Source organism: Haliotis rubra, unplaced genomic scaffold, assembly GCF_003918875.1.
Source record: "Haliotis rubra isolate DU_JTF1 unplaced genomic scaffold, ASM391887v1 Scf6, whole genome shotgun sequence".
Lineage (NCBI taxonomy): Eukaryota > Metazoa > Mollusca > Gastropoda > Lepetellida > Haliotidae > Haliotis > Haliotis rubra.
This window is the reverse complement of record NW_025767301.1, coordinates 3,639,359-3,657,916: the sequence shown is the minus strand read 5'-3', so window position 1 is coordinate 3,657,916 and position 18,558 is coordinate 3,639,359. Positions and strand designations below refer to the sequence as shown.

General features: G+C 37.9%; 1 protein-coding gene and 1 long non-coding RNA gene across 3 annotated transcripts in view; both read left to right on the top strand.

The window, feature by feature from the left end:
• The window catches only part of LOC124255285 (cilia- and flagella-associated protein 61-like), a 95,278-nt gene extending 87,992 nt beyond the window's left edge, over positions 1-7,286 (top strand). For both annotated transcript variants that reach the window (XM_046689154.1, XM_046689153.1), the window contains exon 31: positions 6,015-7,286. In XM_046689154.1, the coding sequence (XP_046545110.1) occupies positions 6,015-6,155 (141 nt within the window). In that variant the 3' untranslated portion in view covers positions 6,156-7,286. The remainder of the gene's footprint in view (positions 1-6,014) is intronic.
• Positions 7,287-16,538: 9,252 nt separating this feature from the next.
• LOC124255370 lies at positions 16,539-17,802 on the top strand. Its single transcript, XR_006892672.1, has 2 exons — positions 16,539-16,787; positions 17,723-17,802. It is a non-coding gene; the product is annotated as an uncharacterized LOC124255370 (long non-coding RNA).
• Positions 17,803-18,558: the final 756 nt, after the last annotated feature.

Genomic DNA, 18,558 nt, shown 5'->3' with positions numbered 1-18,558 from the left:
TAGTATACTTTAGATATATTTCCAACCTACTGATAAGGATCTTTTACCAAAACGTCCAAGGAATAAGGATGTTCTGTCCCGAGTAGACTAGCAGGCAGTTATGTTGTTAGGTGATAATACTCCCTATCAACAAGCACCAGCAACACATAATTCACCCTGCCATGCCTAATTCATACCCATAAAACAAATGTTTATGATATTTTGTCATAAATATTAATTTATCGAAGCCCAAAATCATTCCTGTCTTGCGTACAAATATGTCTTCATTATGTGCTAAATCAAGCAGGTTATTGACAATGTGACAGTGATGAGTGTGTGATTGACTGCTAATGACATGGTCTCCACATTAAGATGCTATCTGTAACAAGACCACAGTGAGATAGCGCCTGATGATATACAGTCAGAAGGTTAAGTAGATCCGTGGAGGAAAGCACAAAGACAAATGTGTATTGACCTAGTTGGAAATCTTATCTGTTGATGAAAGGTTTTGGAGTTCCTTCAAAGTAGATTGTCATCTTGGATGACAAGAAGTTGGCTTAATTGTCTACTAATGATGGATTCATGACATTGTCGGATTTTTTTCTGTAGCAGAAAAATGTAAAAATATGAACTAACTTACTTGTATTGAAACTGAATATTACAGAGACTAAATTAAGGTAATTTAAGAAATACCATGACTTTCTGAATCAATGAATTGTGCATTTGAAGTAATTTCACTTTGTGTACAGCAGTGTCAAGGGAGAAGGGTTTCGGAACAATGTGTGGTTTCATTGAGGTTTCATGAGGTTTCGCTGCATCTGTTATCATTTAATGTACCTATTAAACAACTAATGTTATGATTTCCATGCTGTATCAGAAGGTAATAGTATACGAAAAAAACACTCATTCATTTTTCATTTTGTAGTGATAAGCTTAAGACTCATGTTTCTAAAGTGATACAGAGTACTAACAATATAGGGACATGCAATCAGGATGTGTAATATTATACATGTATGTAAGGATGTAATATGTAACACTGGCGTCAGTGGGATCTGTGACCTGATAGTAAGGTTGTCATACAGTGCATAGTTGATGAAACACTTAGTTTAGTAGGAGTATTATTTCATCACTGGAGGGAATGGCAGATTAAAACATATTAGATGGTTTTGATTTGTGTGAATATGCTACCAAATTACATCAGTACAATAATCCAGTATTTTGGCTGTCATCAACATGTAATAGTCTTTGGATGTTCAACAGAAGCCCTCCTTACTGTCAACTATCTATATAATCAAGTAGTTTGGATAATAGTCTTTTATTTGCCCAGTGCTCTTGAAAGAAAACTACACTTCTTTCCTTTAGGTGTGGTAGCAAGCATCTGAAAACAGAATTCTGATTATTTCTAGCACACCTTAGTAGTCTGTCATGCTGTACTTAATCTATAAAAGGTTTAAATGTTTAATTTTTTAAAATGATATATGATAAGGCCCTCTTCCTTTCTAACCCACAGAATATCTGTAATTTAAAAAATAGCAAAAAACATTCAAAATTGTTGCTGGGTGTATGTAAGAGAATTAGAGAGAATTCACATGAAACTGAATTTTGTCTCTTGATAAAAATATGGTAAATTGATTTGTTTACCAATGTCCTTTTCACTAATTTGAACTGTTTGATACTGTAACTTGTTAATGCCTGTAAGAATACAGAGGTCACTTGTCAGACTAGTGAGTGTGTTAGCTTTCATACCAACTGTTTAAATGTGTCCATTACTATAAAATTTCCAGTGGACCCATAAGGAACCCTTATCCTTGACCTTATGTAGAGTTGCATCCCACATTCACCTAATGATCACACTTTGTGTATCGTGAGGACTATACCTGTGTTTGTTGGAAAATATATTTAAATATATTGCAGCTCTTCAGCAATGTTAAATTTACCTCTGAAAATGGTCTGATCAGAGCTTCAGTATAGAAGCCGTCTTTGCAATAGGCAGCAACATTGTCCTGGGACCACCATGAAGGGGGTTTTGTAAGAAATTTTAGACGTTGATGGCCAGGTGAGCTGCAGTGTCAAGCTATGTTTTGGAAACTGTAAATTCTGTTTTCTTTGAGCCAGAACCTGAAATGTAGGTTGTGTTTGTCAGAGAACTGGTTCCTGTCTTCCAACCAGGGCTTCTCATTATTGCCAGAATGTACATCCCTCAGTTCCTGAGGCATAACTGCTATTTGCTCCAACATCCCCTGCAAGGACAAAAATACAGTTCAGTGGACTCACCTTGTCCAGGAAAATGCCCTGCCTTGCAACATTGTTTGACCCATTTCCCAGAGTTCCTTGTGTTCCAGAACTGTACATGGCATGATTATTTGATTACCATGGTGACAGTGTCATTTAGAATTGTGTGGTTGAACTCGCCTCTTGCCCATGAAATATATCTAGCATCATGTCATTCACATAAAACAGAGTGAATGGGTGTGCAGATATACCCATGGAAACGAATAAGGGAACACATGAAAGTACAGGTGTTCATTTATTCTTTTCCAGAATTTCACCCACAGTGCAATACAAAGCTTGTGAAGAAACCTGGAAAAGAATAAAGGAACACTTGTACTTTCATGTGTTCCCTTATTCGTTTTAATAAGTATATATAATACTCAATGAAGATACACTAATTACAAATTCAGTTGTCATTTTCTGTACATCTGGACCAATATTTAGAACATAGTTCTAGTATTCATGATGCAGTTTGTTTGAAGAAATATTCAGGGAATTTGCAGTCATCATCATCCCCAAACCTCCAGATGCAAACATAAATGTCTAGCTAGCTAAACTATTCCAGTTCTAGACATCAAACAAAGGGTCCCACTCTACGTAGCAGCGTCGTATAAGTGGATGTCTCAATCAACACGTCCATACATGGAGTGCTTGCAGTATCAGTTGTGGTGAGAGTTGTAACACAACACTAGTCGTCCAGTGCTCTCGTGTTTGCTGTGTTGTTTGGAGATCCCAGATTAAAACATCACTAATAGTTCAATCAGCAAGTGCTCAATCTATATTCAGGTTTGTTCTTCACCCCAGATTGATATAGAGCAGCGTTGCTTTGTATGAAACATGAATAGTCATTGGCTATCTAAGGCTTGGGGTTATATTGGTTTTATTGTTGCCAAATATTGATGTGGGGTATTCTGCAGGGGACCCCACCTGGGACGTGTCCTGTGTGGCTGCAACATTTATAGATGGCGATTGTTCCGATACTACTGTTGAAGTGGTGGATATTGCCTCAAGCTATATGTACTCAGTATTACAATACTGGTTTTAAGATAGGAAGATATACTTAGTAAGCATTGTAATAAGAGTACTAAAACACACTTGAAATGCATTATCAACTAACTTAATCTTGAAAATCAAGTTGTGTTCTTGTGCTCATGTCCACATCATAAACCATCAAGTTAGATTAGAGCTCATGTGACGACAGTATTTTCAATGCTTAAATACCCTGAACTACCTATTTTTCTTATTTTTGTTGCCATTTTGCTAAATGTTATGAGAAATTGAACATGTGTCTTTAGACTGTTTCTGTATACTATCCTCCACACCAAGAGGTGTATGTTTGATGTTCATGGAAAACTGATGTAGAAGCATCTGATTCTGAAACATGTGGATGTTATGTCATTTTGTTACGTTGTTAAACACCTGTGATGTTCTGGGTTAGAATTGGTTATCAGCAACCCATGCTTGTCGAAAGAGGTGACTGGGATTTGGTGGGCATGTTTGCTGACTTGGTTGACACATGTCATCGTATCCCAGTTGCATAGACTGATTTTCATGCTGTTGATCACTGGATTATCTTATCCAGACTCGATTATTTACAAACCGCCGCCATATAGCTGAAATATTGCTGTGTTTGGTGTTAAACTACAAACAAAAGAAACAAGTTTTATAATCATGTCGTTTGTTTGAGACAAAGGATATTTCATTTTGCAATTATTTGGCAAACTCATGACGCCTGTCAGTGTACCGTGGTGAGATATTATATAAACATTATTTAGAACTTGTATAAGATAAATAGGCTGATTGCTAATACTGTTCAAATCAGTGTGAAACCTAACTCACTTAGACTATTCCCCAACTGATTGCCAGCTCAGCAGTCAGAAAATGTACTGGGAATATAATTGCAAGTAGACATTTGCCACACCATTTTTTTAAAGATTTTGTTTGACCTATGTTGAAGATTTCATAACAAATTAGTACCCATCTGCATCAATTCATCCTTCTTGTGTCATCATGAGAAATTTCTGCAATATTTATATATGTGTCATAAAAAGGTATCTGAAATAATTATATGATAAGACATTCTACCATTTATAGAACTAAACATAAGTTACTAAGGATCGCCCCATTCTGTCATATCGCTGTAATCTGTCATGGCAGGTCTCCTTATAAGTATTTATTAATATATACTACTAAAAAGAAGATAGAGAACTCTTCTTTCATGTAACTTTTGTAATCAGTCGTGACACTGTGTCTGTCATAATATTTACCCATCATCATGGTCTGTTGATTCAAGCAAACAAGTTGTCGTAGACATCTTTATTCATGAAGAATGTAGGCCTCCGGCCCATGTTCATACATACCTGTGGTCAGTCAGCATATAATGTATATGACGATATATATATATAGAGAGAGAATAATAATTAATCAGCAGGTTATTCTGAAACAGTTTGCATAATGGATATACATGGCCAGCTTTCTAACGACATTAACATCAGTTGATCCCAAAAGCATGTTAAATTTATCAGGCGTCGGGTATGATATAAATTTAGTAGGTATATACCTCTCACACAGTGTTTTATACCGAACACAAGCCATCAAATCTGATATTCATCTTCGATGTAGCCTTCTTTACACACAGTGCACACCCTCTTATCTACAGGAGTATTAACATATCTGCCTGTTTCTATTTTGAGTCCATGGGAACTGCAACGAAATTGTGCCATGGCCACACGGAATTTTGCAATTGTTAGTCTTTTGAGATATAACTCCGTTCCAAAGGTACCTTTAAAGAAAGTATTATTTCTAGTTTTAGAACTGCGGAAAAGAGAAGAGTGCCAGTCCTGTTCAAACGAACATTTTAATCTTGCCATAACTTCCGCAATAAAAGATTCTTTACTAATTATTGTTTGTGACTCCCATATATAGCCAAATCCAAGTCGAAACAATAAGTACTTCAATTTGGAAACCCAATTATTTTTACTATTATTAGCTGCTTGTAAAAGCATGTTATAACACTTCTATGGATATCTTACATTAGGCATATATAACAATCTAATCCGTAATTTTATGGAACGTTTAAATGCAAAAATATTCAAAGGGTATCTACCACATTCACCCAGTACTGTGTAAGTTGGTGTCAATGTCTTCACTCCAAGGAAGCGTTTACATGCAAACATATGAATGGTTTCTATATTTGTTACACTATCTAACCCCCATCCCTCATACCCATAGAGTAAAATAGGCATAATTTTGGTGTCAAATATCCTGAAAAATAATTCAAACAGAATTGGTTTAAATCTATGTAATGTCCTTAATATGCCTAACAGAACTTTTCTAGCCAGGGCAGCTGCACTTTTAGTATGTTTATCCCACGACAATGTTTTAGTAAAAGTAATACCCAAATATTTATTGAATGGCACGCACTCGAGACGTTTTCCTCTATAATACCATCTTTCCCTTCTCGAGAGAATACCCCCATTTTTGAAAACAACCACTTTAGTCTTATCCAAATTAACTATTAACTGGTAATTGTTGCGATTGTATATAGCTTGTACACCGTTTAACATTTTTGGAAAAAAACCTCTCTTTATCAAACCCATCCATAATTTTGACCTATTCACTAGATCAAAAGCTTTTGAGAAATCTACAAATAAGGCATAGTTTTCCCCTTTTCTTTGATAAATACCGCGAACAAGTTGTAATTTGTGTTTCTTAATTCTACCATATTCTTTGGTTCATTAACATTTACCATGTTGTGTTTGCAGATGTCCAAGACCCAGCTCCGGGAGCTGCTGGAGGCGTACGCTGGCACCGGAGCGAAGCGGGCCGTGGAGACACGCCTCCTCAGCTTCATCAGCTACAACTACTACCACCTTCCCATGTACGCCAAACCAGGGATGGTGTGAAGCAACATCCACCAAACCATGTGTCACTGTAACATAACATCAATCACACATCATTGTTGTTTATACATGCTGCTGTTGCTGGTCAGCTAATATCATGTGCTGATGTTGGCTTTTGGAGACATTGATCCAATATAGTTCTCAAGTTTGGGTTAATGAATGCGAACATTTCATTGGGTAATTTGAATAGCAGCTGTTTCACTTCTTAAAATATATATTGATGTATTAGTTAAATTGTTTGGACATTCTGTTAATTCAATATATTTTGAAAAGAAATACATTGATATATTTTATTTTGATGACAGCTGATGTATAGAAATATTTGGGAAATGTTTTTCTAAAATCAATATGTGGTGAAAAGAAACAGATGGTTTACTTGACTGATCAGTTTTAAGTTTGTTGAACCAGATGCAATACAGTTTTGATGACCAAAGTTTGAAGTAACACTGTGTTGGTAGAAGGATATATTCATATTTATTTACACTGCTCAAAACAAGAAAATGAAGACTGAGTGTTGCAATACCCACCAGCCATGACATATTAACTACAGTCATAGTAAAGATTGGGTGTTCCTACCTTAACTTTTGAGTAGTACATATCTGTTATGGTGTTAAGTAGGTGTGATGAACTTCAGTACAGACATAATATCAGGAATGTTTTTTTGTATATATTTTCCAATTTTTGTAAAGCACATCTTTGTCCTAGACCTGTCCTTTGATGATTTAATGTAATATTATTCAGAATGGCATACCTTATCAGTTTTCCAGCCTTTAACACTGCTCATGCTTATTTGTCATTGCGACATTGTAAACAGTTTTAATGCTGAGTCAGTGTCTTTAATGAGAGCAGTGATAATAGAGGACAGAATCCTGTGTTGACGGTTTAAGTTTTATACAAAAGCAAATGTAAGTCAAGGCTGACAATGTCAAGACCCCACGAAGAGAGATTTGTTTTACAAATGTGTAAATTAAGTCATTTTGAATCAGCACTTGTGATAATTTGAAGTGTAAATCTAAAGATAGGATGTGTTATAGATAAGAGCTGTGATGTCTATATGTATTTAATCTGTGCTATCCGTATGTATAAACATTTCAGTACTCCGCTGTGATATGTAAATAAAGTATGTATTGCACAGCTTGTTTGTTACATCGTATATTGCCACCGAGAGTATCAACAGACATGTCACCACCAGATGTTCACTCACTCAATCACTCTTCACTCACTTGTGTTAAAATATTTTAGTCTCATGTCATTGATTGTTGCCATGATGTGAAAATATTATGAATTGTGAGTGAATAAGTGAAAGTTGTTTTACATTATAGTCATAATAGCCATGTTATAACATGGACGTAAGTAATCAAGGCTAGACTCACTGTCAGCAAGCTCACACCTCATCACCGGATGCTTGCTCGCTCGCTCACTCACTCCTCACTCACTCACTTACTTCACCCACTCTCTCACTCGCCCACTCACCCATTGAGGCTAGTTAAAGGGGCTCGTCAAGCTAAAGGCCCCTGATCGATTCCCCAAATGGGTACAATGTGTGAAGCCCATTTCTGGTGTCCCCGCCGTGATACTGCTGGAATACTGCTTAAAGCTCACTCACTCACTCATTTGGATCTTGATAACAGGTTATCTAATGTTACAGCACTTTTCAGCAGCCATTGTAGTTGACTGGGATGAAAACCACAGAATATTAAACAATAATCATGGCAAAATTATCCTTCTAATTACTGTCGTTTTCTCCAGGATTGAGGACTTTTAATTGTGTAAGAATCTACCCTGAAACATCTCTCCATGCAATATACAAGAAGTTGTTATCCATAAAGTTGTATCCTTTGTTATAGGATTAGGACAACTTGATTCAAAGCGAACAATAAACACAGCAGTCATTCATGGACTTGAAATCTAGAACAACAGGTTGTTTTTCAGTACAAACTGAATGTTGCAATGTGATTGGTGAAAACAGAGCACTGATTGAAGACAAGGAGACCTGTGAAGATCCACCTTAGAATTGGTCTTCAACACCCCATGCTTGTTGCAAGAGGCGAGGGGTGATCAGGCTCACTGACTTGGTTGACAGAAGACCCGGGTTCGATCCCCGACATGGGTACAATGTGTGAAGCCAATTTCTGGTGTCCCCCACCATGATATTGCCGGAATATTGCTAAGTGGGGTAAAACCATACTCACTCACTCCACTTGCGTAGATTGATGCTCATGATGTTGATCACTGGATTGTCTGGTCCAGACTCGATTATTTACAGACTGCTGCCATATAGCTGGAATACTGCCTCAGCGTTATACAACAAACAAACCGACAAGGACAAGCTATCTTACTTGAAACAAGAGGCAGTAAAATATGGACTCAACAGCTGTAACAAAAGACATGACAACTGTTGCTCTGTACACTTTATTGAAGCATATAAGCTATAAACAAGCTATCATTAACGAACTGTTATACATATATGGAATACTATACAACAATGTATGTCTTGTTAGCCATACCGATGAATCGAACAACTCCGTGGTGTGGTGGATCTCTCATGTTTCATTACTTCTCGCAGGGATAACCTATAGTCTCCCTACTTAGACATATTAGAGGGGCTCATTAGGGTAATCTCACAATGGTTTATTTCCATGATGAACACAATGCGGGGAAATGATTATTACTATGTGTGAAAACTTGCTACTGTACGTTTGATGAAAATACTCTAAAGTCGAATATATACACACTTTTACTCAATGTAGCTACCTCTACGATCTGTAGACATGGCGCGCCTTGGTTTAAACATTCCATTTGGTACCTTCAAATATGTAGATCACAACGCACACTGTCTACCCACTCGCGTACCTTAGCTGCATGGATGGTAAAGAAGTTGGTAATGGGTGCACTTCCAGTTGTTTTGGGATTGCTCTCCATATATATTGACTTCTTGTTGAACATCTTGTCCTTGACGCTGCAATATTGATCGAAGCGTCGTAAAATCCATCTTCTCGGTCTTTCAGGCTGACGGGTATCCAAGTCGTCATCGAAGTTTTTGAGCACCATACATGGTTAAAGACTGTCGCTAATTAGTTAAACATAGAATAAGCGACAGACTTCAACTAAGTGTGGTGTCACACATCTGACGTCACTACAGCCAGTATCCCTGCCCACTGTGCCACAGGCCTGAAACCAAACAAACTCAGCTCAGTTGCATTCTGAGAAAACAATCACATCAGTTTTCAGTAGTTTTGATACTGTTATTAGAATAGTGCTTGTATTTCAGTGGACTTGGTATAACGAACGGTACAGCATACGAGACTGTGTTTGGTGGTTTGGATACAACTATATAAGATAGGGGTCTGGGTTTTAGTGGAGAGTTCCACCTTACAATGGGCCGACAATAATAATATTTACAGATACCAATACCGGCAAGATTTATAGAAGAAGAAGAAGAAGAATTGTTTATTCTCGAAAATCATACAGAATGATATAGAGAACATACAGTCGTTTAAATACAATATCATATGGGTAGGTATTTTGATTTAGAAGTGGCTAAGCACAGTTTTAGCAAAAAGTGAAAGTTATAGATACAGTTAGTACTGCCAGGTCGACATCTACATGACTAACAGGTGCAGGTAGAGTTAAGTACTTAGACCTATTTTTTCTCAAATTTCATTTAAACATCTTCAGCCCGACATTTGGCGCCAATGTAGCAGCCGTAAAATTTCCGAGTCCCGTACTAGGATTCGACACCTATAGGATAAACAGGTGCAAGTAAAACTACCTTGCTGACACCTATAAAATGAACAGGTGCAAGTAAAGCTATCTTGTTGACACCTATAGAATGAACAGGAGCAAGTAAAACTACCTTGTTGACACCTATAGAATGAACAGGTGCAAGTAAAACTACCTTGTTGACACCTATAGAATGAACAGGTGCCAGTTAAGCTTCCTTGTTGACACCTATAAAATGAACAGGTGCAAGTAAAGCTATCACCTTAGAATGAACAGGTGCAAGTAAAACGACCTGACACCTATAGAATGAACAGGTGCAAGTAAAGCTACCTTATTGACACCTATAGAATGAACAGGTGCAAGTAAAGCTACCTTGTTGACACCTATAGAATGAACAGGTGCAAGTAAAGCTACCTTGTTGACACCTATAGAATGAACAGGTGCAAGTAAAGCTACCTTGTTGACACCTATAGAATGAACAGGTGCAAGTAAAACTACCTTGTTGACACCTATAGAATGAACAGGTGCAAGTAAAACTACCTTATTGACACCTGTAGAATGAACAGGTGCAAGTAAAGCTACCTTGTTGACACCTGTAGAATGAACAGGTGCAAGTAATGCTGCCATGTAGACTCCTCTTGTACTGACAAATGACTACATCAGTCGAGGGGATCAGTGAACTGATGGGGAACTATATTTTGGGGAGTTTAAAATCTTCGCCACGGAATTTGTAGTTGAAGTGACTTTATGTCTACATTTTGCTGGCAATTATTAATCAAAGGATGTATTTTCTAAATGTATCACGTCGTTTGTTACTGATTTGCTTTACTTAAGTGACTTCTAAACCAATTTTAAATTATCACTGGCTCACACACATTTCTCTTACGCTATACTTCTTGACGAAATAACCGACTAACGCTCTTGTGCACAGAACCCATGCCACAAATCGGTTGACGTTTAGTTGGTCACGGAGTCATTGGACAGGGGGCCGTGTTTGGTAGCTTGACTCCTGGGAGCTCTTAGGTCTTCCCCCCGACCTAACAACGAAGTACATGTGACACATGTGCTCTCACCTTAGGCGACCTTAGATAACCCTAGAAAACAAACTGAGGCCTGTCTGCTCTGTGGGGTCTAAAGAGTATAGTTAAAGTATTATGAAAATCTTATTAGTGAGTGAGTGAGTTTAGTTTTACGGCGCATTCGGCAATATTCCAGCTATATGGCGGCGGTCTGTAAATAATCGAGTCTGAACCAGACAATCCAGGGATCAACAGCATGAACATCGATTTACGCAATTGGGAACCGATGACATGTGTCAACCAAGTCAGCGAGCCTGACCACCCGATCCCGTTAGTCGCCTCCTACCACAAGCATGGGTTCCTGAAGATCAATTCTAACCCTGTCAGCCCAATCCATGAGAGATTATGCACAATGTGTGCTACAAATTCTGTTGAAGAGGAGGTACATTTTGTGATATTATGTGCCCATTATGAAGATATCCGTTAAAAACTGTTTTATAAGTGCATGCACATTTATGATAATTTTCTTAATCTTCCACTACAAGAAAAATTCTGCTGGCTGATGGAAACAGACCATATCCAATATGACTTTGTAAATCTCTGCAATTCATGTATTATAGGAAGTTATTGCAAGACTAGCTTTGATCTATATACCAATATAATCTATGTAACTTGTATGTGAATGAATGTATTGTGAATGAGTGATTCTAGATCTTTTATGTATATTTGAATGTATTTTATTCCTTCTGTGTTTAGTCGTATATTACCAACTGTCTCTTAAACGGGTGGTAAATACTGTACGAGAGATGAGAAAGTTGATATTAATAATATAGCTCCCTTTTAACAGTTGTGAGAGATCATGAAGTGTGAATGGATGTGATTGATGTATATATATATATGAATATTTTTTATAATACTTTTTATTCAATTTTACTGAAAAATATATGTATTTATCTGGTGTCATTTAGGCCAGAACTGGCTCGGTGTTTGTATGAGGTAAAGTGCCAAAACGTATTACTACATGTAACATATGACACAGTAATAAACTGTTATTATTCTTATTCACGGGTTGAACATCTTATTAAGGCTCGGCTGTAGCAATGTGACCAGAGCCTGGCTATGGCTAAATACATCACGTTTTCTACAGTTACCACTCAAAGTGATAGCAGATGGTTTGTCGCTGCTTGGAATATAACACGTTAGAGCGACATACATCCCCGTACGTCAGTGATGATCATGTACAGAGATACTTTCACGCAAACAAGATATTCTTATTGTGCGATGACTCGTCAGTAATTCACCAGGAGCTGAGAAAACAGTCTGAAACAGTCAACGAGATCTATTAACGTATATCTTGTGACTTAATATAAACCAGCAGCAGTAAGTGAAGGTCTGATACAGCGATTGAGGAAAGGTGTGTGGGCTGTTTTTAACGCCATAAACATTATATTTAGTTAAGTATTGCGTCAGAAAAGCGATTCACAGACGTAAATAGCAGGTATTGAAGCTATTATATGCCTCTTTATAATGAACACTAGAACGCCGACATAGAGAATTACTGGTGACATGAGAGCAAGGGCAGTTCATAATGAAACAATGATTAACATGTGTTGCCCTCACAGTTTATAAATAGTTTATCATTATTCTGTGATGCAGTGAATGTAACCGTGCTTTGATTTGTTTTTCTGTAACAACACGTGTTGCCACGATGCCAGGACGTGAATTGACGTTGTACGCCAGCGTACAACAGTGGAGAGTCGCAGTCCTGCAATCGGATCCTGGTAGCTAAGGGGCGCAACTCCGATCAGTAAAAGTTGCTATACTTTGATATTTGTAATTGTATATATTTCTTACTTGATCCCATTAAAACAATAACCTTAAGACAAAAATATTCAACAGCATTTCGGCCATGTCACTCTATTTCAGCGAGTCCTACAGGTACAAATTCACAGCGACCATAGGTTACAGTTTTGTTTAAACCAGCGAATACGGAGAGTCAAACCTATAGCCATTCTCATTAAAATCAAATTTTAGTTCAAGCTACCTATAATTATAGGTATGATTTGTGGTAGCGAACACTTAGATGATATTTTTATGAGACTTCCCACAACAGGAAAGTAACTTTGTTCACACCTGCCTCTGTGCATCCAGCAATGAATGGGTACCCGGTAGAATGAGATTGCTGTTTACCTTCCAGTGTTCCAGGCAACTTGGGTTGTAGTGCACACTGAACCATTTACCACTGTGCCTAATGATGTTAGCGCTTCGAGCATACACATTGTGTATGGAAGTTTGCGTAATATGAGTACACACATTAATGTTTTGTTTTAACTAGCGAATCCTGACATTTCTAAGGGACGCAATTTTGCACCCAAAAAATATCTTATACATGTATATTACGAATTAACAGGTTATCATGAAAAGCAGATAAATAGTACGTGTTTGTATCAGCAATTACAACCGGAAAGGAGTTCGAGGTGTCTTTAACAAATGTGAATGAAGTGCTCTATAAACGACCTCGGGCTCAAGCTGTAACACGGCGGCTTAGATCACAAGGTCATTTATTTACCCATATATCAAATACTATAAATTGTATTAACTCCGGTTCCATGCAGTTTTCATATTGAGTGGAGTCCCCCTCAGGCACGATTTGTTACCTTATCAAAGCGGAATATAAGTTCTGAAATTGATCACTCACTGGAAACGAAATCCACCTCTCGCAACATGTGTTGTATATCACAACACCAAATTAACTTTAGAAGTCAAACCTTCATTGTAGTCAGAAGGAATCAAGTCAATTAGATATCAACTGGCAATAAGTGTATCATGTTAGTTACATTTATTGTCGCCAAGTTTGATTAAGCTGAAATGCGTTTGATCAGAGCCTTTATTATTGTCGTCAAACATCGTAACCTTTAATCTGGTAGACAGGCATAGCGGTATTGTGATGCCGGTGTCGTGGAATCAGACACGTGATATCTAAAAATACCATGGGTTCATTTATATATGCCAAGTGATAGCCTTGGAGAGGGTGTTATTATTTCAAATGGTTCCGTTTAAAACAACTGCTACAAGGCCATCACTTCAATTTCTGTTTTGTGTCCAGAAGTTTTTGATTATTCATTATTCATCATTGCTCATGGTATAAGAAAACACCATTTTGACTATGGAAGATTTCATTATAACAGAACAGTATTGTTCTAATTTCTAAAGGTTAAAAATAGAATTTATGCACGATGCCAGCTCTATGTTTGCATTGTGTGTCATCTTAAACTAGGTTCCGTCTCTTCGTGTAACACGGGGCCTAGTGGTTAAAGCGTTCGCTCGTCACGCCGAAGACCCGGGTTCGATTCCCCACATGGATACAATGTCTGACGCCCATTTCTGGTGTCTCTTACCGTGATGATATTGCTGGAATATTGCTAAAAGCGGCGTGAAACCATACTCATTCACCCTTCTTCGTGAAACGAGGTGACGTCACGCACTGGCGGAAAGCAGCGGAGGTGACATCACGACAATATCATTGTGATGTCACGCTATCTATGACGTCATAACAATGGCTGTAGGTAGCAGCGGGATGCAACAAGGTTCTGAGTCCATTTGCACGAAGCGATCTTATACAGCGTCTACGGCCCTCTGAAGGATATATCTATGAGAATTACGATTAAGATCTCGTAATGCAAGTGGGACCCGAACCTATTAACGTATGTGAAAGCAGAATGGTAACAATACTTTTAACATGTTGTACGAAGTCAGTTGCCGTTGTACTGATTCGTGTGAAAAGGGAATGGTCATTTTCAAAGTGCAAGGTTTGGATATTAAGGTAGGTGTGTGAAGTTTATGAAGTCGTTTTGATAACGGCTGTGACTGGTCGAGGATCGTTGTTCATGCTATCAGTTGTACCTGTGCGGGCCTTGAATAATTTTATTATTCGAATTCTTACCTCGTTGTTAAAACGCCCTGTTTATTTGACACATTTGCACAGGCTTGATATAATACTAACTTTGACCCTAACTGTGGTCCAAAAGTAGTTTGACAATTGACATCATACTTTGTTGATACGTTGCTGTCGGTTTAACATGTTATAATTTTTAATGTGAAGTTTATGACCGTTAATGACCGTGAATCTACGTTCATAATTGTATAACAGACACATTTTGGCGTTCATACGTTTTACACGAGACTGTGTTCTTGAAATGACTTAAAACACAGACGGAATGCTCCTCATTACGGGGAAAACCCTGGGAATTCCCCAACATGAATAACTACAGGAACATTCTGAGGAATTTCACAGAACATAACCATCCTCCAGATGCTAGTCAGAAGGTCCGGTTTGTCAGTAACCTGGGGAAGAGATCAAGGGAGGAGGTACACTGATGCACACCCTCAGAGCTCACAATTTTGCCATCCTTCCCCACCATGAGCAGAGCCTTGTACCGCCACCGACAGAAGACTATTCCTGTTCGGCTTATGTTAAGGTATTAGGTTCACGCCATTCACAGGACGCCTTGTTTGCAGGAAGTGTTTCTAGGTGAGATAAAAAAAAGAAAAGAATATGTGTCTCTAAGTGGGATAGAAAAAGGAAGACAATGTGTCTCCAGATGAGAGAGAGAAAAAAGGAAGACAATGTGTCTCCAGATGAGAGAGAGAAAAAAGGAAGACAATGTGTCTCCAGATGAGAGAGAGAAAAAAGGAAGACAATGTGTCTCCAGATGAGAGAGAGAAAAAAGGAAGACAATGTGTCTCCAGATGAGAGAGAGAAAAAAGGAAGACAATGTGTCTCCAGATGAGAGAGAGAAAAAAGGAAGACAATGTGTCTCCAGATGAGAGAGAGAAAAAAGGAAGACAATGTGTCTCCAGATGAGAGAGAGAAAAAAGGAAGACAATGTGTCCTAGGTGAGAGAGAGAAAAAGGAGACAATGTACGTCTTTCTGGGTGAGGGAGGAATACGTGGAGACAATTGTTTCCAGGGGAGAGAGAGAAAAATGAAGAATATGTGTATCTAGGTGAGAGAGAAAAAAACAATAAAGAATACATGTTCCAGGTAAGAAAATATAGGAAGAATATGTGTCTCCAGATGAGCAAGAAAAAGGAAGAATATGTGTTTCTAGGGGAGAGAAAAAAGTGAAGAATATATGTCTCCAGGTGAGAGAAAAAGGAAGTATATGTGTTTTTATGTGTGAGAGATACAGGAAGAATATGTGTCTTTAGGTGAGAGAAAACGTAAGTATATATGTCTCAAGGTGAAATAGAGCAATGAAGAATATGTTTCTACGCAAGAGGGAGAGAGAGAGAGAGAGAGAGAGAGAGAGAGAGAGAGAGAGAGAGAGAGAGAGAGAGAGAGAGAGAGAGGGGGGAGAAGAAAAAAGGAAGAACATGTGTCTCTACGTGAGAGAGAGAAGTAAGAAAAGGAAGAATATGTGTTCCTTGGTGAGAGAAAAAGGAAGTATACATGTCTCAAGCTGAGATAGAGAAAATCAGAATATGTCTCCAAATGAGAGAGAATATGGAAGAATGTGTTATTCTCGGTGAAAGAGACAAAGGAAGAATATGTGTATCTAGATGAGAGAAAAAGTATATATATATGTCTCAAGGTGAAATAGAGCAATGAAGAACATGTTTCTACGCGCGCGAGAGAGAGAGAGAAAAGTAAGAAAAATGAAGAATATGTGTTCCTTGGTGAGGGAAAAAGGAAGTATACATGTCTCAAGCTGAGATAGAGAAAAGCAGAATATGTGTCGCCAAATGAAAGAGAATATGGAAGAATGTGTCATTCTCGGTGAAAAAAAGAAGAATGTGTGTTTCTATGTTATAGAGAAAATGGAAGAATATGTGTTTCTAGGTGAGAGTGAAACTGGAAGAATATGTGTTTCTAGGTGAGAGAGAGAAAATGGTAAAAATGTGTCTCTATGTGATATAGAAAAATGGTAGATATGTCTCCAGGTGAGAGAGAAAAAGAAGAATATGTGTCTCTACGTGCGAGTAAAGGAGGAATATGTGTTTCTAGGTAAGAGAGAAAAAGGAAGAAATGTGTTTCTAAGTAACTGAGAAAAGAGAAGAATATGTGTCTCAAGGTGAGAGGAAAAAGAAGAATATGTGTCCCTAGGTGAGATAGAGAAAAGGGAGGAATATGTGTTTCTAGGTGGGATAGAAAAATGAAGAATATATGTCTTCAGATGAGAGAGAAAATGTGTTTCTACGTGAGAAAAAAAGAGAAGAATATGTGGTACTGGATGAGAAAAGAAAATAAGAAAATGTGTTTCTAGGTGAGAGAGAAAAGTATATATGTTTCTAGGTGAGAAAATATAGGAAGATTATATGTCTCCAGAGAAAAGGGAAGAATATGTGTCTCTAGGTGAGAGAGAAAAAAGAATATGTGTGTCTAGGTGAGAGAGAAAAAAGAATATGTGTGTCTAGGTGAGAGAGAAAAGGGAAAAAATGTGTCTTCAGATGAAAAAGAGGAAGGGAAGAAATGTGTTTCTAGGTGAGAGAGAGAAAAGGGAAGAATATGTCTTCAGGTGAGGGAGAAAAAGGAAGAATATGTGTTTCTAGGTAAGAGAGAAAAAGGAAGAAATGTGTTTCTAAGTAACAGAGAAAAGGGAAGAATATGTGTCTCAGGGTGAGAGGACAAAGAAGAACACGTGTCCCTAGGCGAGAGAGAGAAAAGGGAAGAATATGTGTCTCAAGGTGAGAGGAAAAGGATAAATATGTGTCTCTACGTGAGAGTGGAAAAAAAGAAAAAGGAAGAATGTGTTACTAGGTGAGAGAGAGAGAAAGGACGAATATACGTCTGAAGGAGAGAGAGAAATGTGTCTCCAGATGAAAGAGAAAAAGGAAGAATATGTGTCTCTGGGTGAGATAGAAGAAAAGGAACATATTGTGTTTCTAGGTGAGAGAGAAAAGGTAAGTACATTTGTCTCAAGAGAAATGGAAGAATATGTATTTCTTGGTGAGAAAATAGAGGAAGAATAGGTGTTTCTAGGTAAGAGAGAAAAGGAATTAATACTATGTGTCTCATATTTGTTCTTTATATGGAGTGTTTCATGTTTTGGTTTGGAGTTATTTTAAGGGAGGAGTGGGGTGTTTAGTAGACGATTTGGGATTTAAAATAACATCCTCAAGGTTCCTGGAAATCTTGTGGTGTGCAACCAGAGACCACATATTCTATTATATGGTCTCTGGTGCAACCGATGCTTGCCTTGTGAAAAGCTCCCAAAACGATTGGGTGATCAGATTCGGCGGCAAATTGTATATCGTGGATGATTGTTCCTACTATCGATCACCGGATGTCTTGTCCATACTCGGTTATTTACAGGTTGTCATACTGAGCTCGGTTATTTACAGGTTGTCATGTAGAGCTCGGTTATTTACAGGTTGTCATGTAGAGCTCGGTTATTTACAGGTTGTCATGTAGAGCCTCGGTTATTTACAGGTTTGCGCGTCCGGTTATTTACAGGTTGTCATGTAGAGCTCGGTTATTTACAGGTTGTCATGTAGAGCTCGGTTATTTACAGGTTGTCATGTAGAGCTCGGTTATTTACAGGTTGTCATGTAGAGCTCGGTTATTTACAGGTTGTCATGTAGAGCTCGGTTATTTACAGGTTGTCATATAGAGCTCGGTTATTTACAGGTTGTCATGTAGAGCTCGGTTATTTACAGGTTGT